The 25993-nt window shown below is 37.3% G+C and overlaps 1 protein-coding gene across 3 annotated transcripts in view; it reads right to left on the reverse strand.

Moving 5' to 3' along the window:
* The window catches only part of AKT3 (AKT serine/threonine kinase 3), a 149872-nt gene that overhangs the window by 41599 nt on the left and 82280 nt on the right, over nt 1–25993 (reverse strand). For all 3 annotated transcript variants that reach the window (XM_069009909.1, XM_069009912.1, XM_069009910.1), the window contains exons 4-8: nt 16757–16868; nt 15169–15313; nt 8493–8624; nt 4551–4616; nt 2898–2966 (exon numbers count right to left, since the gene is read on the reverse strand). In XM_069009909.1, the coding sequence (XP_068866010.1) occupies nt 2898–2966; nt 4551–4616; nt 8493–8624; nt 15169–15313; nt 16757–16868 (524 nt within the window). The remainder of the gene's footprint in view (nt 1–2897; nt 2967–4550; nt 4617–8492; nt 8625–15168; nt 15314–16756; nt 16869–25993) is intronic.

The following is a 25993-nucleotide window of genomic DNA, read 5'->3' on the forward strand; positions in this document are numbered from 1 at the left end:
AAACCAAATGAAGAGAAAATTAAGCTTTCAGCCCACAACAATTATTTCAAGATTGGGCCTTAGGCAACAGGAAAAATGTTCTCAGTATAAGGAAAACATAATCAGTATTTCCATCTGAATAATCTGTTTGAAAGAAAAATCCCCTAATGGTTTGCTTTGGTATATTTAAGTACATAATATGCTGCTTTGTTTTTAAAGGAAATCAAGAGAGAATTCTTTACTGTAATACTTTGTACACTGTAAAAGAGCACACACACAGACCAGTAAAACTGATGCAGTTACATTTTCATTGTAATGTGTTCCCTTATTAACTAAGCCTAACCAACTTGAAGTCGCACAGGCAAGGTAAGGCAAAAATAAATTGTTATTATTTTAGAGGGATATTAACTTCCCCGTGGATCTAGATTTTTAATAGATATAAAAGATTCTCGCTTACAATCAGTTTAACACAATTTCTTCTTCAGTATGAGGTAAGTTCTGTGCCCCCTTCCTTTACTGTTTTCCTTTCTAGCCACAGAAAGAAGAAGTGAAGACTCCTACTACCAACCACAGTTTTTATCACTCTGTTAGGGCAGAAGCCTAAATTGTGGCATTTTCTTGCTTTCACCTGGGTAGGAGTCAAGAATATGTACACAAACTTCAAGAACTCCTTCATGAGGAGAACTGTTTGGGTAATGGTGCTCCTGAAAGACATAATCCATGAAAATTCCCGATAAATTGATTCAGACACAAGAGTTTACCTCAAAAGAAAGAAATATTTAATCTAAAGTAATTTTAAACAGAAACACACTGAAGGCAGCACAGCACTGGAGAGAATCAAAAGCAGCATAGTACAACTACAGTATTTTCCCACTGGAAGGATATAACTAAAAGGTGAGTTTTCACCACCTTCAACAGTCAGAATACGTAAGGAAATGTAACTTCCTTGGAACACAGACAGAATAGTAGATAGAAAGAAGCAGCGAAAGAAAAAAGTCTGTGTATCATATGGGCTAAAATGCTGGCTAAACTGAGCAACTTACTTTCAGTAACTGAGTTAATAACAAGGCTAATTTTACAAATATGAAATCCTTTATTTTTTGAGCAGACGCTGACTAAAGTCTGAAATTCACAAGAAAATTTGGTAAGATTAAAGATTTTCCTATTAAAAAAAGACAGTTTGTCCAACTTACTATTCCAGATCTCTAGTCAAAGAGAAGCATGTAGGCAAATCAAGAGTTTCCTCAAAGAAAACTGCCTACTCCCAAAAAGCCATTATTTCCCACTGCGGCAAAACTTTCGAGTTAGCTTCACTGAATTAGGGAATCATCAGCAAAGTACATGAGCAACACTGACAAACAGCAACATCATACCTGGAAGAAAGTAACCCAATCCTGGCACAAGTACACTGCTCAAATCCCATAAGCAAAAGCAGGTTGCCTCCAACAAACCCATGACACATGACACTTGCAGTTGTAGCCACAAGGCTGCACCACCCGGTGCAAATAAATGCATTGACCGAACTACAATTGACCAAGACACAGTCAGAGCACCCTCAGTCATAAGAAAGGAGTTGAAAACATCCTCTCTGGGCTCTGCTCTTCATTCAAACAGGATGGAAAAGTACCTTTCAAAAAGACAAATAGCTAAATTACAGAATGATGTTAACATACTTTTAAACTGTCTCCCCAGAGATTACAGAAATGCAGTAAGATTTTACACAGACAAAAATGATGAAGAATTAGCTGGTTTATAAGACAATATTTAAAACTCATTGCAGACAGCATTGACTTAATATTGGTGACGTAAATTCAATGTCAAATAAGCCAGCTGAGTGTCCAAGAGAAGGCTGTTATGCCTTTACTGCTGAGGGAGGTTTTTTAATTTGGTCCATCCCCTGTGATGTGCTGAACTGGGTTTATACATTGAGTCAAACAAGCCATCCTCCCATATGAGAACCCTATAGCACCTTATGTAGCCATGGCTGGTAGAGGACAGCCATGGACGAGTTGGGATCCAAATGGGCTGCAGGCACTGGGATTATAGCTAAGCACAGTTTTATTGCAGTAGAAGACAGCTAGAACATAATGCAAAACATTATGTCTCAAGCCACAGCAATTCCTGAACGAAGAAAGAGTTTTTTAATTAAAAAAAAAATTCCTAGTGGAAACATTTAGTCCTTTAACATTACCATGAAGCATATAGTTGACAAAATAAGGAAAATCTCAAAGTTTACATTGTAACAAGACAGTCTGACTAGCAAACAGCACCTAAAAGGTAGGTTAAAGCCCTCTTCTTCGACTGCAGTTCTCTAATTCCATTTGCTGGGCATCATTTTTGCTATTTCATTCTTTAGTAAATAGCTGGAAGACAATAATGGCTTCAAAGCTAATACCACTCTCAGAAGTTTAATACTTAGTTGAAATTTACAGAGTACACAGCAAATCAAGGGGAGAGAAGCAATGAAAAATACGAATGCTCCACTCTTTTCCAATAAATGTTTGTAATAGTTATAGCAAAGAGAGCACACATTTCATATTAGGAAAAAAGTAAGAGTTGTCAACATTATTTTTGCTTGTTTACACTGGATTATGACTGTTTCATGCCAGAACAAGCTATAATATGCTTAAATTAAAAAAAACAATAAGCAAGCTATTTTTAATTATTTCTCTAGCATTAAGTTATCTCTCATTATACAGCAGTCTAATTTTTTCAGAAGAGGAACTAGTTTTGACAGCAAAGCTATAAAAACATGTCAACTTTTTTTTTTTAATAAAACAGTTCCTTTAAAAATAATAGAAAAAAAAAGCCCTTTAAATATACTAGAAATCAAAAATGCAAGATAAAATATAACCTTAAAAGTGTAATCCAGTGACAGCCTTACTGTTACAAGTGCAGAACATCTTTCTTAAACTCACCTCTCCTCCGTTAACATACTCCATCACAAAACACAAACGATCCTTTGTCTGGAAGGAATATTTCAAGGACTTGCAAAGAAAACAGCAAAATCAAACCAATTATCATCTTATATTAACGTCTTGCACTGTAACTGTAACAAAACTTAATTTTGTCTTTTTAAGTAGAAAATTTTGATTTTGGTAAGAACTTTAAGAGTAATTAAAAGTGTAACTTTCTACCTGGAGCTTGAGATGAATTAACACAAAAACTTTCAAGTGTTATCTAATCTCTGCCACATGTCCGCTGATATGAAAACATCATTACATTTAATACATTACATTTATAACATTATTACATTTAATACTTTATTACAATAAAGTATTAAATGGCTAGTAAAACACACAATTTTATATTTCATTTCTTACTGCCATACACAGTACCAGCTATTTCCACTCATTTACTTTATGATGTCCACTTCCACAGTGCCCATGAAGAGAGAGATTATCATATTCTTTTTCATTTCTCCCAAATGAAATCTTAAAAGTGATCTTAACATCCCGCATGCTTTCATTTCCAAAGCAAGGACTCTCTAGTTTCATATTAGGGAATAGTAAGAATGCTAAGTGCCAAATTAATATATTAATTTCTGTATCATTTTGAAGTTGCAACAGATGTTATTATCTTAATTGAAATCATTGACTTATCAATGATACCACAGAAAATCTACAGATGAAGACTTGCCCTAAAAAAATAAAATGTACTAGAACTCCATGTAACAAACGTAAAGACTCTTGTGAAGAACAACAGACAGATAGGAAGATACAACTGCAATAACGTTGTTGCATTATTGGATGGGAGGTACCCCCTACTCCTGCTTACCATTACACTCTAATTCAAGAAACATTGCAGGATCTCTCCTGTCTTTACTGAATTTCCAAGAATATTTTGGCCCACCAATGTAAATTAAATCCTATGCTTTCCAAAAGGTTTAAGTTTTTCTAAGTAGGAAAGTTTCCATGCTATACTTTGATATTTTAATACAAAAAAAAAAAAAATCATCCCTGTCTCAAAAAGCATGTTCATTATATTTTGAGATAAAAGAAAATATTTTTAAATATATTCTCAAAGAAGAGAAATCAAAATTACTTCTGCAGAAGAAATTCAGCTGTAAAGTTAAATAAATTAGTTGTAATTTGTCATGAGTCTCAAATTTTTCATCTTTTCAGTCTTTCCCTTCTATTAAATATTAACCACATGAAGACGAAGGTAGTGGGGTTTGAGTTTTGGGGCTCTGTGAGCTACTTATTTTTAATGAATAGTTATTTTTATTGTTTTACTGAATTCTGAATTAAGTTTTCTTGGTAAGAAATACTTACACCTCTGTGAAATTAATAACTTTCATTTTAAAAGTGTTCATATACAAAAAACTGCACAACAGTTACACAGTTCTACAATTAAATTTGTTTTCAGTACAGTAAAGCTTTACAAATTTATTAGAAACTTTATTTCTGAATTCTTAATTACATATCCTGATAAAGGATATCATAAGCACCAGATAACTACTGATTGTTTACAAATCACCATGAGAAAGAATTCAAAATCTGTAAAATATGTTCATAAAGGATGTTAAATATTACCTGCTAATGTACTTAAAACTACTTCTCAATACTTACTGTTAAAAAAGGGTGTCTGGTGTTTTTCAATACTCTGCTTTCTGTAAGAGTATGAGCCACTTCATCCTGAGAAATAAAGAGGAGAAGAAGTAAGTCTGAATTAAGATACAAAATTTTTATTTAATTAATTATAAGGAAAAAGTCAACACTTTCAAAAAGAGAAGGCTACTGTACAGTTTTGAAAAATGAAAGAACCTTCACGTTTTTTGAGAAAATATTTGACAAAGCACAATTTAATATATTTTATTTGGTTTTCTTATTTTCTTGCTATAAAATGAAGTCTTCACATACAATCCAGGGAAGAAAGAAATTATAATATTGGATGTGATAGCTTAAAAACATAGTCATCACAACTTCACAGTTCTGGTATGAATCACCTGAACAATGTATCTACAGAGAGACTAAACCAATGTGCGAGACACATACACATGGAGTAAGTGACAGGCAAATATAAAACCCAGTCTCATCTAGCCAAGTGTTAAGTCAGGTTTTCTGTTTTTAAACTTTCATTTGGTTTGATGCTGGTTTTGTTTCTATCCACCCAAGCTGTCCTGAGGAGCCCAGCAGCGAGCAGGGCTCCTCTGACCAGGCTGACCTCCTTCCCTGAGGACACTGGCCTCATCCTTGGGAATGGGAGGTGCCCGCACAACCCCCAAATAACTTCCAGCCACAGTTTGGAAAAGAGGCACTTGGGAGAGAGACAGTGACACTCTCCTGTCCATGAGCCTGAAAGGGAAAGATAAAAATGAGTCCTGTAGCAAAGTGAGAGAAGGAAACTAACCCAGTCCCTGTGGTTGTTTGCTTCCTGGCAAACTCATCCATGTTTGTTCCCTGCTCCTTCCACAGGCCCTCTCACCAGCCCCTGGGGTGGGCACCATACAGGTGGCAAAGAAGGAGACTGAGGGGTGACAGCGAGGCCCTGGGGGCACAGCTGTGGCCCCTCACACCGCCAGGTCTGCAGAGAGCGGGGCCATGCAGGGGTGAGGGGACGAGGATGGTGGGCAGAGGGCTCGCCCTGAGCTACAACACAAGCAGCTCCTGAGGGCTAGGGAGCAAAGTAGAACTCTTAGGGTATTCACAGTACGAATACACAGCCATTTTATACAATTCTGCATGTAGTACATGCTGTGAATCCCCCTGGGCCAGGCCTGAAAAGCCACTGGGAAGGTGTAGCCATTTTCTGTAGTGCCAAGCTACCACTGAGCTTTATATTACACAGAACTACAGTCTGCCCTAGTGTGACTCAAACTTCAACTGTAATCCTGCAGAAGTAAATACATTTAGTCAGAGTACACGTTATTATTGCCACAAATAATACCAATATAACATTATTGTACTACACACATGCTTATCAGACTATGCTCTGAAGATAAGGTATTATTAAACTGGAAAGTAAACACAGATGTCAGGAGTTTCAAATTAGACTTTTAAAATTGTCAAAATAGGAAGTTGAACAACAACAACAGTCAGTGGTAATAAATTATGATGCCATTTAGCTGAACAGCAGTGCAACACTGAGTATATGCACTACAACCACATACAGGGGGAAAAACAAAAACAGAAATACTTCAAGAAGAAAAACAAGCATAAAGGTTTGTATATTTATTTATTTTAAAACCTCTGTGGTTCGCCAGATGTATGGTATAAAAAGCTGGCAATGGCCAGTTTTTCTGGCATTGCCTCAGGAGCCTGTAATACTGGTAGTAATTTCCTTGTAAGTGTAATATTAATCTGTCATGTAAACTTGGGATAAACAAATTTAGTCTGAACTGGGCAGATGCTATACAGCTGTCAATGCACCACTTTTCTGCTTCATACTATGCTGTTAGGGGTATAACCTTCCATAGGGCTACTTTTTGCACAGGCAAGTAGCAACAGGACATGAGGGAATGGTTAACTAAAAGGAGAGATATTTCAATTAAATGTTAGGAAGAAGTTCTTTACTGTGAGAGCGGTGAGACCTTGGGAACAGGTTGCCCAGAGAAACTGTGGATGTCCCATCCCTGGAGGTGTTCAAAGCCAGGTTGGATGGGGCTTTGAGCAACCTGAGATAGTGGAAGGTGTCCCTGCCCACAGCAGGGGCTTGGAACAAGACGATCTTTTAGGTGCCTTCCAACCCAACCCATCCTGTGATTCTAGAGTGTATATTATATCACTTACATGCTGAGTTGGGACTGCAGATCTATTCTACCTAGTGACCATATCCTTAGCACTGATCTCCTGAGCTAAATGCTATTGATAAATCCCCACAGCATGTTCACATGCTGACTGGGCTAGATTGCTAAATTCAAACTTAAACAGTTGCATCTCTGATTTCTTCAAAATTTCTCTACTTTTATATGTACTCCTATGAACAAGAATTTTGCTCACCTTAGACAAAGTTACTCAATAACCAGCTTTAACCATTCCAAAAAATCAGTGATATTGCAGCAGGCAGCAAAGTAATTAGAAAACCCCTAAAATTTAAAAATATGTTTCATCTGTTATTGATACAAAGAAACAAGATGAAATGCTCTGAAGGCTGGAAGGATACAAAGCAGCAGCTGCAGAAAAGGAGCTCACAACACCTCCTGAGGATCCCCAGATGCCAGGGGTGAGCAGAACACTGGTCAAGGATGTCAGGCTGGAGACCGAGGCACAGCATACAGAAACCAGACAGGCTCTGAGACCCACAGGGAAAACGACAGAGCTTGCTGCCGGGTCTTACAGGGAGGGCCACTGAGGTGCTACTTCCCATGCAGAATCAGGAGAGTGCAGCAGCAATACCCTCTGTTCTTCCTGTATCTCCTGACTATGAAGAAGAAAAGGGCACTCTCTGCTGCTGTCAGTCCAAACCATCTGCATGCTGACTAGGCTGTGTGTCTCTGCACACGAGACAGCTGCTACGGGCACGTAGAACTCATAGCTCAGTCTCTTCAGTGTGGAAGATATAAACTTAAGTCTCTCCCTCTGTAACAGGGCTGGTTTTAATGATACTCAAGGAAATATAATTGTCTTTGAGGCTTCTATTCCTCTACCAAATTTAATCGAAACAGATCTACACATTCTAAAGCTATTAGAAAGTGAGTGACAGACAAATGAACATAGACTGCATAACTCTTGTAAGCCCTGTTTTCATAGGCTAATAGAAAAACCAGACAAATCTGAAGGATATTTTAATATTTAATATATGTAAAACAGTATTTATCCATTCACATTCAGTTTTTATGGATACTGATATCAAGCATTCAAAAATCTCAGTCAGATCCACATCCCTCAAAACATCCTTATTTAATAATTGGGATTATTTTTAATTGTGTCTCACAGTGATAAATGTATGTAGGTTTATTGCTTTCAACTTGTTCTGTGGAAGTGGGATTCAAAACTTCAGAATTGCTAGAAACAAAGCTCAGAGCAGATGATCTAAGTTTAAGCTTGGATGATATTATGACCAAGCAAAGAGCTAGTGACACTAATCAAGTTTAAGTGATTGGACAATGCCAGTTTAAATCAGACACCAGCTTCAGACTGTCCCTGTTTCTCAAAAAATGAAGAAATGGAATTGTTAGTCCCATGGATAGCAATCTTATATAACATAGCAGGAACAGAGCAGAGGCCCATTAAATTAAATCTGTTTATCTGAATAAACCTGCAACTGACTTAGAAAAAAACTTGAAGTATCCAATATACCCCACAACGCATTTTTCCTTGTATAAACTTGGATTACACTATAGTCCTGCCCAGTCAACTCTCTGTGTTTAAGCACACTCTAGATTACAAAATACTGGGAAAAGGCATGCAAAATGGCCATACGTATTTTTTTTTTCAATTCTTGTTTTCTGAAGATACACACATACTTCTATCAAACTAAGTTATCATCAAAAATCAAACCACCTTATGTATTGAATATTGATTATTCCAGTCTTAAAAATGACCCAATATTAAATATATAGCCTTTCTTACCTTTGCAATAATTACTTCTTTTTTCAAAATCTTCATAGCATAGTATTTGCCACTAGCCTTCTCTCGGACCAGGATAACTTTGCCAAACGTGCCTTTGCCCAGTAGTTTTAAGTAGTCAAAATCATTCATTGTCTATAAGGTGCAAAGAACAAGGATTAGCAAGACATAGGTTATCCAGTTCCAACATATAACCAAATCCTTCATCGATAAAATAAGGATAGTTTACAAAAATAGGCCCACTTCTATGATTAAGTTTGTAATCATAGAATTATTTAGGTTGAGAAAGTCCTTTAAAATCATCAAGCCCTGCAGTTAACCCATCACTAATAAGTCTACTGCTAAAACATGTCCCTAAGTGCCACATGTCTTCTAAATACCTCCAGGGATGGTGCCTCCACCACTTCCCTGGGCAGCCCATTTCAATGTTTGACAACTCTTTCAATGGAGAAATGTTTCCTAATATCCACTCTAAATCTCCCCTGGGGCTTTCTTTCATTTTATCACTTCTTACTGGGGAAAAGAGATCAGCCCTCCCCCTCTAGCTACACCCTTCCTTCAGGTAGTTATAGAGAACAATAAGGTCCCCTCTGACACCTCTTTCACCAGGCTAAACATCCCCAGCTCCCTCAGCTGCTCCTCATAGGACTTTACCCTAGACACTTCACCAGCTCTGTTGCTCCTCTTTGGACATGCTACAGCATGGATCAGATGACTGAATATTTCCCCTTGGATTATGGGGTTTTCATTCTGCTCCCCCTCCCTGTCTTCCAGGTCAGGGGGGAGCTGAGTACCCAGACAACACTGGTATTGTTACTGTAGACCGAGGCAAAGAAGGCAGCTAACGCCTATTATTAAACCACCAGGATAAATCATTCAGTAGCATGATTATTATAATTCTCTAAAGCCACCTGCACACACTTTTATTTTTACAAAGCAGACACAGAACAAAGCCTTAGCCTGTATCAGCATTTCAAGAATGCTCCACATCTAAGTTCATCAACTCCTGCACTACCAGGGACACACAAGCATGGCTTATCAGTAGGTTCTGCATAACACCAACCACTGCACTGATGGCTTTTTTGAAACATACAAGATCCTCACTGAAATATTGTCTTGTAAGACTCTACAGCAGCCTTTGCATTACAGGTAGACTTTTTAAAATTTCAGTACAGATTACAATTACATGGTATTTATATTAATCAATCTGGCTCTGAAAAGGAGGAGGTGGGAAGTTTTCATCTTTCATGTGATTCTATTACTGCCCTAGTTTTGCAGGTTAAACACAGTACATCCAAGAGCTGGTTCCATCAACAGACAAATCCAGCCTAGTAGAGTTACCAGCTCAGCTGAAGTGTCACACATGGTAAGAATATGACCAGATGATCTCAGATTGCAAAGCAGTATAGCCACCTTCCTGAGCCCAAAGTTTGAGTCAATAATCATCTTAGTTTTACAAGTTCATTTCACTGCCAGTTAGAAACATCAACTCCATGGTCTATGCATTAGATGAAAAGATGAGGATGTAGAGGAAAAACAGAACAATACTGAGAGTGCAGTGACTGCACAGCTGCCTTGAACTGACAGCAGAATTTACTTGGCCAATCACTGTGTGCTTCTACAGCATATCTGTTGCTGTGCTGTGTTACTGGTTTGGTTGTAGCACCACAAAACCATTGAGTTTTGTAGTGCTGCAACCCAGGAGCCTGGAGAAAAACAGTTAAAAATTCTGAAAGAAAACACACTCAGATATTCTTGTTATCACACTGTCCTGCAGTATCAGTGACCTTTCTTCCTTTGTGAAAAGAACACCTCAAAACGTTTTAAAAGAGTAATTATACTCTGAGTCTCAGTTCTGCTAAGTTAAATATACTTCATCTTGTTTTGTGAGAGAAAAAGATCATCCCTTATCTTTCATCTTCCTAGAGTCTCTTTCTATTACTAGTTGTGGCCTCAGGCAGTTTTGATGAATACTACTGTTCTGGATAAACTTCTACTTGTATTTTCCACAATGGAATTAGTACTTTCCTTATCTCTACCAGAAATACCTCTTAACACTGCCTACACATTTCACACACTTTCCAGGTGCAGAGGTATTGGGCATATCCCTGGTGTGCAATAACAAATAGTGGCAGCAAAATATATTCTCTTGTGCAAAAGAACAAAGGGCAGAATGTCCTTCTGAAATTATTTATTCCTTTAAGCTCAAGTGCATGATACTATTACTGTGAATCTGAATTTGCTGTCGACAAACTGTGAAAGTAATTTAGTCAATTGTTCACTCAGAGTCAGTTTGCAATCTGCTCACGTAAGAGGTAGAACTGAAGTTCCATCAACCACATCAATGTGCAATTCCTTAGCTTTTAAGTGTTCAACCTGCAACTTCAAAGCTGCAAAAGGTCTTCAACACTCTACTTAACACCTGGATACCTACGTGCTTCAAAGCTTTATTAAGGAAAGATGCTTCTCATATATCAATTTTCTAGCTATATCAAGAGGAATTAAATCTTTTTCCCACGTAAATGTTGATTGGTATCTTCTAAGGAAACTAACCTTGATGCTCACACAAACATTTTGCAGTGACAGATCTTGTTTTGCCGCCCAAACCACCTCACATCAGGAGGAACAAAACTGCTTTTAGCCCAGCAAGAAATACAGGTAACAGAGATTTCAAAGGCTTGGTATAGATTTTACCCACTTTACACAACTGAGTGTAAAGTTAAAGTTTACCACCAGACAAATCCTTTAAGTCAACTTTTCCAAAAACTAGTATAATGTGTGGTAACTCACAGTGCGTAAGATAGTATGTAAAGCTGAGATTCAATTCAATCAGCTAAAGGTAAGACTTCTCAACTATCAGGTTCAGTACTTTGGAAAGTCAGGTTATCTACTTGATAGTTCTATGACAACCATCAAGCAGAAAACAATTGCCTTTGAGCAAAAGCAGTGAATATTGACAAAATCCCATGAAAAACTAAAAATGCATTCAAAACACAATTCAGGCAGAAGATGAGTAATTCAGGGCAGAATCCTTCAGCCATAAGCTATCATGTTCCCTGACAAAGAGCGGCTGACAGCTTTATTGATAAAAAATACTGAGCTAGTGACTGTAACAACTTATCACTTCTAACAGTCACAAATTTATGGGATCACAAGCAGCCTCAAAGGAGTAACTTCTCCCACACTTCTGATTTTCTCTAAGACACTGGAATTAGAGAGGGACCATCAGTCTGAATAAAACCAGGCCAGAAAAGCTGCCCTTTGCCCATACACAGAAGGAGGATCTTGGCTCAACTGATCACAGACATTGATTTGATGCTACGGGCAGCAAGCCAGTCAAATCGAAAGACTGATTTGCCCAAAATTTGCTTACATAATGTTCAGCAAAGCAGTCATGAATCTAGATGCAAGCTCAGTGAAAACAAGTTAAAAATAGATGTATATTTATAAGAGAAAGGTAATAGGTTTGCAAGATTTTGAGCCATGGCTTAACAGCACATTATGGCGGTAGTGTTAGTTCTAAGAATAAAGTCTCCTGATGCTCTCATTCCTTAGAAGCTCAGCAGAAGGCTTAGAGATGATACGCAGTGCAGGGTAACTCAAAAAGTCTGCCAAAGAACACAAGACCTTGGGAGATAAAAACACAGATGCCATAGTTAGGGGTGTACTGAAAACTGGTGGAAAAATGGAAATACTTCCTAAACCTGAAGGAAGCTGGTAAGCAAGTTTGGAGGCTCCCATAAGATTGGATTCTTTCTCCTTCATGATTTTCCCTAGTTTTTTTTCCTACTGTACTCCAAGTTTTGAATCTTTTTCTTCATTACATTACTTCTAGGCTTCCTCTGAGAAATCTGTTCTTTATTCACCCTGCAACCTGCAAATCAAATTTGTAAACAAAGAAAAAGCAATGAAGCCACAGGAGACTGCACTAACCAAACGTTATGACGTCCAGACTTCTATAAAACCTTTTTACTCCCCTTTTGGAGTATCTGTTGACCATCTAAACACACCATCCCCTATGGATAATCTGTTCAAAAGAATAAACCCTAACATAGGTGTTGAAAATTCCTACCAAAGAAACTACTTTTTTTTTCTTAATTCCTGATGTGTACAATGGTTGTGCCACATGGAGTTTTCATCTGACTTCATCAGGGAAAAACTCTACTAAGAAGTAATAGTACAGCAAGAAATAAAAGCAGTTTGCTAAGAATTTCCAGTATTACAAATTTTAGTAATGTGTAAAACTTAAACTGCACGTTGACACCATTTTAAAAAATTGGGGAAAAGAAGAGGTGCTTCTGGTTCTTCCAGCTAATCTAACCAGGGACATAGCTGTCGTGTCTATTCAAATCAAGTTTCACATCCTAAAGGCTGTTTTCTTTTCACTACCTTTTCAGAGAAGAACAGGCCCAACTCCTCTCTGTCTTGTTTCTTAATCTGATTATGCTCTTCTACTCATATGTATACCATCTGGTGCATATACAAGCAAAATTCACTGGGCTTAGATGTAAAATCAGGTGACAAAACAAGCTTTTGTCAAAAAAGGACACATTGTGTAAAAATCCCTGAAAGGAAAGAAATCCAATACAAAAAAAAAACAGCAATAAAAATGCATTAAGTCATTTTAACGGAAATGGTTCTGATTACATTAACAACTATGAAATCCTTAATAACAGCTTTTCAGAAACATTTCTACAAAACAGAAACAGTTTTAAAAAGACCTATTTTTCACAATTTCAATTAAGATGGAGGCAGTGGCAATTCGTCATAACAGTCACTTAATATTTTTTATTCCAAAATCTTCTGAGCACCTTTCACTAAAGTCTTCCAACAGTTAGAAATCTGTAGCGGGATAGTGGGATTCTGAGTTTTGGCTCAGAATCTTCTGAGCCAATCTTCTTTTTTAACTTTATTACCTTTTTATTTATCTTTTTTTTCCCCCTAGTTTTGTTATTCCTCTCTATTATTAGGTGTTGAATATCACCATTTTTCATTTCATCTTTGTTTTGTAGATTTCGCTTCTGGCTTGTTGCCAAAGCCATTAAATATTCTGTAGCACTGCCCATACACTGTCCCAGCATATTATTTCAGCATTTCTTAAAGCACAAGTGGCAAGAGAGAAACAAAATGGATCCTCCTCCTCCTGTTCCCACAACCCCTTTTGTTGTATGGGAAAACACCCTGCACTTTGAACTAGGAGAGCACATTCCAGATAAACTACTTGTATCAGACAGCACTAATTCTGATACCTTGAAAATGAGTGTTGTTATGCAGTGGTTTTGTACTCCACTAAGAGGATACACAGGCTTGGAACAGTGCTCAGATCTTTAATAGAGCAAACCCAAATCCCTTCCACATAATCACGCTGCCTCTCACAAGGCTGACACATCTTAAACACTGCCTCTGTCTTGCTGTCACTTATCATATTTTACCCTGGAGCACAGTCATTAAATATCCATGCCACCAGGCTAAAAGTTCAACGTCAGTCTGACAATTGTATGTTCAGAGTATTGTTACAGCTCTATATAATTGATTTTACCTTTTTCTATAGCAGACAAAGGTTAGAAATTTGCATACAATGAAACTACATAAAGTAATTCTGTCTGGACTGCAAACTCAAGTTCTCAAAAATTAGGATATGATAGAACTAAAGATACCTATGATACCTTTGTTACATTCTTAAGGGTATAGCTATCAGCCCTGATTTTTCTATGTTTTTTACTTTATGTAGTGCAACATACAAAACATGCTCTATTAGTAAATAGATAAATGTTCACCATTTCTTGTACTGTTTGTCACTCAAAGGCATTCAGTTACATGAGCTATAAGACTGTTTTGCTTTGTCAGCAGACTTAGTTTTCTACAGGCTTCACTCCTAGCTAGAAATAGTGAAGCCAGTCCTGTGTAAACTGGTTATTATTTTTCATGCAATTTCAGTGCATTTCTTGAGTCATGTCAACTCTGTAAATGAGAGACATCAGTTTGAATGATCCATTCTTCAAGAGTAATCTATCCAGGATAAAATGGAGACACATAAGCAAACTTTGAATGGCATCAGATCTTTAAAACATTCTCTTAGCTGTGTGTTTAACCTGTTGGCTCTGGAGATGCAACCACAAGTATGTTATAGCCAACAATGCACTTGTTCCTACTTACACCAAAAGCTGTAAAGAACTGCAGAAAAATAAAATGTTGTTTTCTCTTACTTCACTGAAAACTAAAGCAAACTTATTTCCCAAGTTAGCAAAAAACAAGGTCATTAAAAGCCAGATCCTGCTAGCCTTTCTCATGCAAATTACCTAATTTGTACTGGGTATTATTTACATGAGAAAAGGGGCAAATGTACTTGTCCAAAGAAAATATTTTATTACCATACTTCTAAAACAGTAAACAAACAAAAGAAAAGATTAAAAAATAGTCAAACAAGAAGCAGAATGTTCGTATGTGCCTGAATGGTTAAAGTTTGTTTTTTACAAGTGCTGTATCAAATAGCATGACAAATAAACAAAACTAGAGCAGTTCAGCTTTATTGAAATAAAACAAAAAAGTACTTTGATGCTTATACTACACTCAAATTTATGTTGAAATACTCTTCCCTGCATATTGCTTTACCCAACTAGACCATTCTACAAAAGTTATTTACTTATGAGCCTTGCCAGTTATTTTTTAAGGTCATTACCTTTCTTTTATGATGGGTTGTTGAAGCATCCATCTCTTCTTCTCCTATATTGTCTATCTGAGAAGTTGGACTACAGTTCATCCTCTCCTCTTCTTGCCTCTGAAGTCTGTCTGCTACAGCCTGGATTGCTTCTGTCCATTCTTCCCTACCATGAACAAGCCAACATCTCTATTAGACACTCATAAAATACATTACGTAGTTCATAAGGTTTTTCACACATGCTACATTGCTTCAATGTTCAATTCTCATGTTACACAGCAGAAGACTCATATTAATTAATCACTTCCATCTCCTTCCAAATTCTGCGTTTTGTTAAAGTGGTGAAGTTGACCAGAAAGGATCACACTATGTGGGTAATTTCAAGAATTAGCAGTTTCTGATTCTGTAAGTACTTTACTAGTGGAAACTTGAAAGCTCTTGTTCTGGGTATAATACACCTGAGAGCATAGCATGTCATCTCTTATGCAATGCTATCTCAGAATAACTTGCTATCTGAAGACTCTTTTTGGTATTCCCCCTCTCTTCCAAGACATTTTCACAGAAAAAAAAAAAAAGATTTCTTAAACCATATCACATGTTCAACTCTTTGTCTGTCTCTTCTTAAAGCTCAACTTAACAGACCTTTTCTCAAATTTCCCTCAAAAAAGGCCCTCAAAGATAACTGAATTCCTACAAGCATCCTAAAAACCTGTGGCTGCACTGAGGGGCAGGCCCAGGTGATGGTTTCTGTGGAGGGACAAGCAGGGCCAGCTGAGCAGCACAGGCACACCAGGCTGCCCTTTAGCAGGCCACAGCACCACACCAAGCACAGTACCTGCAGCCTTTTGCTCAGCCAGCAAGGGATACAGGATATTGTCGTGGTATTTATCACTGAATGCAGTGCAAGGTACTACACTGCACAGAAGAAAGACAGGGTGGAGACACAGTACTAAAGTAGATGAAAAAAACCCTCTACGTGAAACAACAGAAAAAGCAAAGTTGTTGCTTATTTACTGATACAAAAAATAATAGCCAGATCATAGTACTAGTCTCAAAAGGATAGATGTCCACAGTGGGAAGATTCAGAGCATCTAATCATACACAGAGTATGGAAAATTTGAGTTCATTATCCCGTATCTCCTACATGCATTAAAGAAGTTTTTGGTACATTAAAAAAGTTAATTCTTAAGAGCTTGTGAATGTTTACTGAAACAAGAAAAACTAATAAGCCAACATAAAATAAATTAAAATAATCATGCTGCTTTCTGTGCCAAAAGAAAGGAGCACATTAGGAGGAGTAAGACAGGAAGGCTGGAAATATTTCAATCCAGGCTTTAGATGTTCAAAATTTAACACTTCAGAGACATATCATGACATAGTTTTGGCTTATTTGAACACACTTATCCCACCTACTCACAGGCAACTCTTATACTAGTTATGAGCTCAGATAACATTTTACAGAAGCTGACTTAAAAATCTTTAAGTAACTGCTCACATGTGCTCAGAATGTCACAGTTCCAAGTGCTGATTGCTGTGCTGGCCCAGCAGAGACTCTGCTGAGGCTTCTGTGCAAGGATCACAAAAAGGAAAACAAGAATGAAACCCTCACCGTTCCTCTGGAGTGTCTACGTGGAACGTCCTCTCTATGACAGTGGTCCACTGAAGACATCTGATAATGAATGTGTTCGGCTTTGGTCGCTCTGTTTTCATTAGCTGACATTCTAGAGAAATACATGACATTGCCTTTTTTACACGTTGCCAGTTAATGGGTGAAGAGCAAATAAAATTACTTAAAGGAAATACATTCAGCTTATGTATCCCCATTCAGGATCTATCCAGCACACAAGGAAATACAGAGCAGCAGTACAAACGTGGGCTTGAACATAAGGTAGCAGATAATAATCATAAGGTGAAGAAAGCAGTCAGACGAATTGATGAAACTTGTATTGTTGTCCATATAAAGAGTGCCATCTCCATTTGTTAACTCGGTCTGTGTTACGAGGGAAAGAAGAGTATTAGATCCTGGATTGCTATAGCATGCCAAGGAAACAGCAGTAGCCACTGGCATATTTTTCCATCTGCACCCAGCAGGAGGAATATGACATTTTCCCTTCAGTGGTAAGCATGTCACAATTACTGATAGTACTGTCACTTTAGGGTAAGATTTATTGTAAAATACCCTAGCTAAGAAAATTCAGATTTTGAAATTAGTCTGATTATTAAATATAGAACAACCCCACACACACCCCCAGTGGGGCTGCCCCAGGAAATCATCTAATTCTCTTTGTGCCCTAGGGCAGAATCAGGTCTACCTATGCTATTTCTCCTAAGTATTTCTCCACACTCCTTCTAAAATCCCCCAAAAGTACTAATTTCAAAACCCCTGTAAGCAAACTATTCTATCCAACTATAAAGAAATTAATTATTTTTATAGCTGGAAGATTTTTCCTAGGATTTAATGCAACTGTTCCTATAATTTCAGCACACTGTTTCTTGTCCTTTTGACTAAATTACTTCATCTTTTCAGCAGCTGACCCTTTTAGACATTTGAACACTCTTTTATCTCCCTTCAGTCTTCTCTAAGTCAATTCAATCAATCTGTCCTCACCAGTAGTGCTTTCAGATCCAAGATCTTCCTTGTTCCACAATTCTAGACACATTACAGAACACCTATCACTCCTCTGTTGTAAGACTACAACCCTGGTGATTCAGGCAATGGTTCGACGTTGCTGTGTATTAGTTCTACGATGCAGGATACTGCACTAAGCACCACAGCTGCAAAACTCTCTGACAAACTAGAACTCCTTATTCATGCAAATATATTTAAACATTTTTGAGAAGCTAAGGTTACTCTGTCAAAAATGTTACTTGTTTTCCTGCAGCTACCACAACGTAGACACAAACCATCACATCTCATGTCTGGAATATTATCACTTGTTCAAAGCTGATCCAGATCAAATGTGTGCATGTGAGCTAAAATGATTCATCAGGTTCACAAATCAATCAATAATGATATGGAAAATGAATTCCTGTTCACCTACAATCTGCTGTAACTTCTTTTTGATATAGCTACCACCTACCAGTTGACCCACACCTTTTACTTATGGAGCTTACTATTCTTTATTCCAGTTAATGTCAACGCTTTACAAAAGTCATATGACATGTACCACTTAACAAGGCATACTTTTCTTTCACAGAAATAAATTATTTTGGCTTGACATATTTTCTCTTCACAAATTCAGGATCCTGAAACCTCAACTATCATCCACTGCAATTTTTTTAATTTGAAAAAACAAAGAAGAGTTGAAGTGGGTATGCCTGTCGATAGTATTTTTTTCTGCAGCTTAGCAGAACACCTCAGAAGCTTCACAGACACAGGTATGAGAAAGAGGAGTAAATGTTGTCCTATGCACATGTGCATTCCTTGATGAACAAACTTATATGTTCCCCATACATATATAAATTATTATGTAAGTCAGACTGCTCACTTGTAACTCCTTTTAACAAACATTTCATTAAAAAAGAGAAACAGTAGTTCACCCTCATTGCTTAGACACACTCTGCTAGGTTTTGGATGGAATGAGAGCCATCCTCAGCACATGGAAGAAAGATCTACAGCAGGATGGACGCAGGAAGAGGGAATTTAACACAAAAGCTGGAAGAGAAACAAGGAGGACAGAAGCATGATGAAGCAGAGCTGCTGAGGGTACCTAGCCAGTGTTGTAGCTGGGTGCAATTACTCATGAGATCAAAGAAACCCTGTCTTCAGGGGTATGGTTGAAGTCCAACTATGATCAGAGTAACACTGAAGGCAGGGTTAACAGGCTTTTTTTTTAACCTCCTCAGCTGTAGTTCCAAGGAATGTGTGGGGCTACCTTCCCAACAGAAGAGACTAGAAGCATTGTCTGCTCTAAGATTATCTCATTTTACTCCGAACAAAACCATCCTCTCATCTTTAATCCTATCACACTTCAATCATGAAGGCTGAAATTTTCTTTACTGGGTGTCTGCCTAAAGCTGCACACTGCTGGAAAATGCTGCTTTTTGGAGATGAGACTTAAAACTTGGCAAATCAAGACCTTTGATATCCTTTTAGTATTCCTGTGAAAATGTAAGGCATCTGGCCACACTACATGTGGGAGGGATAAGAGTGCAGTGGGAGGAGGGTAAAAAATTACAATAACAATTACTAAAGCATAAAATCATTGAAAATCTATGCATTGAGTATAATCCAGAGGCTACAGCTACCTCCTGCCTCTCCACATGCTAAATTGAAAGCATTTCACTTATATTCATAATGCTTTACCCTCTTCCTCAGACAGTATGAAAAAGAAACTACCTCACTGAGGCAAAATCCAGTGTAGAAAGATGGCATACAGCAAGTTGTTTACAGGAGAGCTGTTAGGAACAAAAGACTAGGGAATAAAGGGAGAAAAGTGGAAATAGGACAGGAAAAAGACTGGAACCTATGTGAGAAAGAAAAGCATGGGAATAGCTAGAGTACAGCTAAACTAGAGTACCTAGTTTAGAGGAAGGAAGGTAAAAAAAAGCTGCCAGGGAGAAAAGAGAGGTGACTGACTGTGTTAGGACAATCTGAAGGAAAAAAGGTACAGAGAGAAACCTACAGAAGAATCTGTACCAATCAAAAAGCACATCCTCTCCAGTGCCTGTGATGGAACTGAAGATTTTGAATTCCACCACTTTTCTTCTCTTTGCAAATATATACAAATCTGCATACATTTCAATTGGATTATTTATGTTTTCCAACTCAGGTATGAAAAAAATGGAACTAATAAAATTACACCTGCCTATGTCCAAATGTTATGTATAATATGGCCTTCACCTATATGTATATAAAATATACCATATAAAGTATAATAAATATATATAGGTATGTATATTAGATAAATCTGTATCTAATACACTACTTATATTACATTTTTTCAGTCAGTCCTCAAAGTGATTATTAACAAGAACAAAACATATGGATGCATATACTAAGCTTTGTAACTACAAAAAAACATTTATTCTGAGTTTTCATAACAGATTATTAAATCAATCAAAAGTAATAAAAAGCACCTTAAGAATTGAAAATGGTTCTGAAAACATAAGAAAAACCCCACACAAATAACCCCCAAAATGCCATTTCACTATCACTGGAGGATATTATTGAAAAATAAAATTAGCCAAACTTAATTAGCTTTGGTAATATTCTGTTACAAGTGGCTAAAGACTTGATTTCCTCATGGAAGGTTACAATTGAATACATTTGTATCCGTCCCTTATGAAGCAAAAAGGGTTTCAGAAAGGAGTGGAGGACCACTGTGCTCTTAAAAGAGGTGTACTACCCATCCTTCTCAAGTAGATAAAGATAATTGAAGTCTGCTGATATTTAGTAGCCCCACATGTTTCATGTGCTGCTGTATACAAATGTATGGGATAAACAGTATTCCTGCCATGACTCCAACATGAATAAAAATTTCTCTGTGAATATCTTTCACCTAAGACTAGGGGGAAAAAAAAATCTATTAAGATGAATAAGTGCTGTAATACACAGTTACTGCTAATTACCAAAATATTTTTCTACTAATTAGTAGAAAAACCATAGTAGTTTGAGACAAGAGTGAATAGTTTGGAAAATACAAAAGCACAGAAGAAAGAGTGAAACTGGCTACTGAGAGCTGGCTCCGAATGCTCGAGTGATAGTTGGGTCATTACCAAGAGTAGAGAACATTCTACCATAATGTCTTCAAGTTTGCTACTATACATAAACATATGTAATTAAAGGACTGAATCTCAACTCAAAACAGTTGGAAGTCTAAATTATCATTCAAAAAGATGAGTAAGCCAGTAAACAGACAGACTCAACTTTGTGTTCTTGTATGCTAGCCATCTACAACTTGGAATTACACATTTTATTCCTAAAGCTTTCTGCCTTTCTGGGATGCAACATCGGTCATGAGAATTTTCCCTTTAATATTAGAGGGGAGAAAAAACCTTGGGGGAGAACACTTGTTCAAGGCAGCAAAATACAGAAACAGTAACAGAGAATGACAACTCTGTTCCAATAAGTGCTTAGCACTCCTTTGGCCATTTTTGGATGTATACAAAAAATGTGAAAAAAATTAAATTAAAAGAGTATAAGAAATGCAATGGATGTTTCTCAATTATTGATTCTCTTTTCAAAAAACAAAACAAAACAAAGTCAGGTACATACCAGAGGTTAACTTTTGTCTCCATATCGACAACCAACCTGACAATTCTAAAATGTTAGACAGCCTATCTTTTTCAAATAACTGCTACTGTCTAAATTAAGTAGTTATGCTAGTTAAACTCTCCTGAGCAACTCTAACTACAAACTGTATTTCAAAACGTTCTGTTTACTTTACACCATTCTGAACCACAGATGACAAAGTTTGCTTGAAGCTGTAATTACTCTGCAAAGCTGGGAAGCCAATTAGAGGGCCTGAAACCTGCCAGTTCCAAAAAAAAAAAAAAAGCACAGATCATCTGTTCAGATTTTATTAAAAAGTTTAAAGTTTGAATTCTATAACTTTAACCGTATAATCACCAGCATTCTTTTCCTAAATGCAGTCATTCAGCATAAAAAAAAAAAAAACATAAAGAACACTAATACCATTTTATTATTTCATATAGGAAAGGTTTCAACTTCAGCAGAATGTGTTGATATGGCTAGACAAGAATACTAAACATTCAAGCAGCCATAAAAAATTGTACTAAAAAATGAACAGAAGGTTGCATATCTGAGAAATTATTTCTAATACAGACAATACAGACTGAATTTTAGCACAGAGGATAACTTCCTGTGATTATCAAATTATATCAAAAAAACAGTATCAAGCCACTGCTTGCATTATTTATAATGTATGCACTTTTAAACATATAGGTAGAGTGTTGTCTTTACACAGATCTGTATCTCTCTATGTATCTATCTATTTGCATAATAATTTAACCTTTCTTGTTTTTCCCTTGGTCTTTCCTTTATAAGATAAACATTTTTGTCCCAACCTTTGCCTATTTAATTGCTAATCTTTCTTTCTCATATCAAAACTTAATGAACACACTCCTTACAAATACCTTTTTCTGTTGTTGCTACTCTGCACTCCAAATCCACTCTTCTCTGATGACCTTTTTTGTTAGACAAGTAGTAGACAACTAGCAGAACTAATACATCATTTTCATAACAGAGGCAGATACAGATATTTTTGCTCATATACACAGGAAAATCCATTAATTTGACATATAGCGACAAACATAGGTGTGTACCCACACACACACACCCTTAGCTTGGTCCCCTTTTGATTCTCCCACTTGTTTACCCACTCCCTATGGGAAATCTACTTCTTTGAGGCTTTCCAAAAGGCTTTGTTCTTTCTTACTACATCTTATCTATGGCGAGTATCACCCTAAAGTTAAGTTTGGTCACATAGAGACTTATGTGAACAATTTAATATCTCTACTTTGATCCAGACAAAGACAGGTTTACCCTAAAAATGCTATTCCCAAAACTGTTCATAACAGATCATTTTTGTCCATTGTCCCCTTGATCACATCACTCCTTTCTTGGCGTTTCCCATTTCTTACCCAGTTCTATCACATCAACTATTGGAAGCTTTTCAACATGGTCTGTCCCCACAGCCTACTCTCATCCTTGTTATCAGTTTTTATTCGGTATCAAAATGCCACCCATCCCTTTACTGTTACAATTTCATCACCAGCTCTCTAAAACATTTCTAATTTCTCTCTGTCATACTACTTCTCTTTAAAATCCTCCTTAAAACTCTCCTTCACCATGCCTTAAAAAACAGGAGGGAGGGAAGGAGGGAGGAAGAAAAGGGAGATGAGAGTAAAAATCTAACCTTGACAATGGATTAGTTGTTGATGTGCTGAGACCATTGCCTGTACTACAGGCTAATACTGTCTCATTGTTTTCTCATACTCCCCCCATCTGTTTGCATCCATCTGCTGTCACTTGTTTTATATTTGGAATTTTAGTATTTTGGAGCAGGGACTGACTTTTTGTTCTGTATGGGTAAAAATCCCACTTCTGTGGGGCTTGGCTCATGACAAGTACTTATATGTGCTTTGATAATATTACAACATACATGACAAAAAAACCCTTAATTATATTCCTTGAAGCTGTAAAAGATCAAACTTAATGCACTTCATCTTGCTGCAAAGTCTTTTATTTCCAATACTTCAAAAAGTACCAAAGTAGCATCCATGTCTTCCTGTCATTACAACTAGTTTCCCATTTGCCCCTTCATGCAAAGAGGGAGAACGGGAATAGATTTCTGCATGGGTTTTGCCTGGGCTTTACTTTGTTTTCATGGAAGACAGTAAAATTATACATCCTTCTCTGTCTTTCATGCAAACACCCCAATTTTATTTAAGCAACTCGGTATATCACACCAGCATAAAAACTTTCAGGCCTGGGTATGAACTTCTAAGTCAAAGGACAGAATATCAACTATACCACCTAGGAACCATTCATAAAGCAATTTTAAAGCCTCCCAAACATTTCTCCATTCAACGCAGATGGAAACCTATACACATTAGATTTGAGTTTGAATTTCCATAGATGTATTTGCAAATGGAGTATAGGACACATAAATTGACTTTTTCTCTCCACAAGTATTTTCAACATTGAATGAACATCTCTTATTCAATTCTACTACTATTGCTTTGGAATCAAATTCACACTGTAATTTTAAGTACAGTTATATCTTATCTCTGGGTTCATGTCATCCAGTATTGTAACAAATTTTCTACAATGGACTTAAATCTCATTGAAAAGTTATTTTTGGAGTTGCACACAAGGTAATGTCTAATGCAAAAGTATTCTGATACATAAATTGATCTCACTTAAAACAGACATACATATTTTCCTACCCATTTCATTAAAGAATGTCTTCAGAATTCCCTAACATTATTCCCCCAAAACTTTTCAATTTTCATGTTCTGAGGATTTTTAAATCCCAAAAATAATAAGAACTTGTCTCTGGCCCACTGAAAAGTTAAGACTAGGGAAAAGGAGCACAGATTCTCCATTTAGAATAGCCAAGCTTCTTGACAATCACTTTTGCAAAGAAAATAAAATAAAGTTTATAAAAGATTACCTTCTCATAATAACTAAAATTGCTTTATCTTTTTAAAGACAAGAAAAAGGGTAGCTGTACCAGAGTGCTTAGAAAGCACTATCTTTCAAGATAGGAAAAAAGTTCCAGGTGACATCATTTTTGGCCAAAGCTCAAAGGATACTGTGAAGGGATACAGCTCTTCCCAATTATTCCCCATGTAAAGATCAAAATGAAGGCAAAGGGCCAATTCTTAGAGATACTTCATCCCAAATGTGCTGTGTGATTACCTACACACTCACTGTGCATGTGAGAAGTTGAGGTTTTTTTAATCAGTGCAGTCACAAATCTTCCTTAAGTAGAACTGAAGTAGAATTCTTCTCCACTCTGCTTCCCCAAACAATGATGACAATCAAAGACCAAAGTGGTTTACATAAAGCAGCATTTATTCCATTTACACAACAGTGGACCAGCTGAAAACAGCATTATAAGGCCATGTTGGGTTATTTTTGAGGGAGTGGAGGGGCACTGAGGAAATACATCCTGTTACCCAGAGTATTGGTTTTGCTCTCAAAGAAGCATAATGGAGTTGTAAAAGACAGGACATTTTTATCAGGCCTTTGCCTGTACAGAAAAGTCATACCAACTGAATCCAAAATTATTTTTAAACTGGTTCTGACTGCATAAATGCCTAAGCAAAAGCAATTTAAATTAACATATTTTATTTTGCAGTTGAAGTGGGCTAGGAATGCACACCCACTCAGTTACCGTGACTCAGTCAATCAAGAGTATCTGTACAAGCTACAGCAGCTTGATTACTTGCAACTGCTCCTCTCTACCTGGAAAGAGCTGAACTGATTTTGAACCAAACAATTCCAGTAAGCTCACACCTCTGAATTTACCCCTGAAAACCAGTATCACCCGGTTTTAAGTTTTCACAATGAACTTCCCACCCATGTAATTACACCGCCTTCCTTTATCTTCAAGTGCACAGTAAGATACCACAGCACAGCTTTTTGTGAGTCTCGGTGTCAGGGCATGAGCATTAAGGGACTAACAGCCTCTTCAAATACACAGCTCTCACAACTCCCATTTAAAAGAAGGTGGTTCTGTTAGGTGTAAAACAAGCTGGCCCCACAGAAGAGGAGCCAGTGATTCCTACACACTATTCAGTGTCACCAAATCTGGCTGATTTGTTCACCCCGCAACCTTGCAGCAGCTCCAAGATGCAGCACAAGGTGCCCATGGCTGCCTTCCCTGTGCACCCAAAATTGGGAGAGTAGTGGCCACAACGGGGTAAACTCCATTCAGGACACCTAAGGACAGCCTGTGTCCTTCCCCAGGGCTCAGTTCCACCCAGCCCCACTCTGTCATACCTTCACTCAACTGTGTTTCATCTTCAGTGCTCCAAGGAAGAGAGATCCCTCATGTCCATTTCAGGCCCACATGGCTCCCCTGCATTTTGAGTGCCTGGCAATGGACTGAAGCACATTGTGTGCTGCCTCAGTCTCTCCAAGTGAAGCCTACCTGTTTACACACACACTTCCAAATGCCTTCCCCCTACATTTTCTCCCAAAACACCCCAAGGAAAAGGGATGGCCTCTGAACACTCCATTCTATGACAAAACACCACTCAATGAGAAAGGCTCTATTAGCAAAGACATATTTATCACTGGAAGCACTTTTAGCAGTATGTAAAATAACTTCATTCTCTCCAGCCTTCTTGTCATTCCCAATGGAGTTCACAG

The sequence above is a fragment of the Aphelocoma coerulescens genome, chromosome 3 (assembly GCF_041296385.1).
Source record: "Aphelocoma coerulescens isolate FSJ_1873_10779 chromosome 3, UR_Acoe_1.0, whole genome shotgun sequence".
Taxonomy (NCBI): Eukaryota; Metazoa; Chordata; class Aves; order Passeriformes; family Corvidae; genus Aphelocoma; species Aphelocoma coerulescens.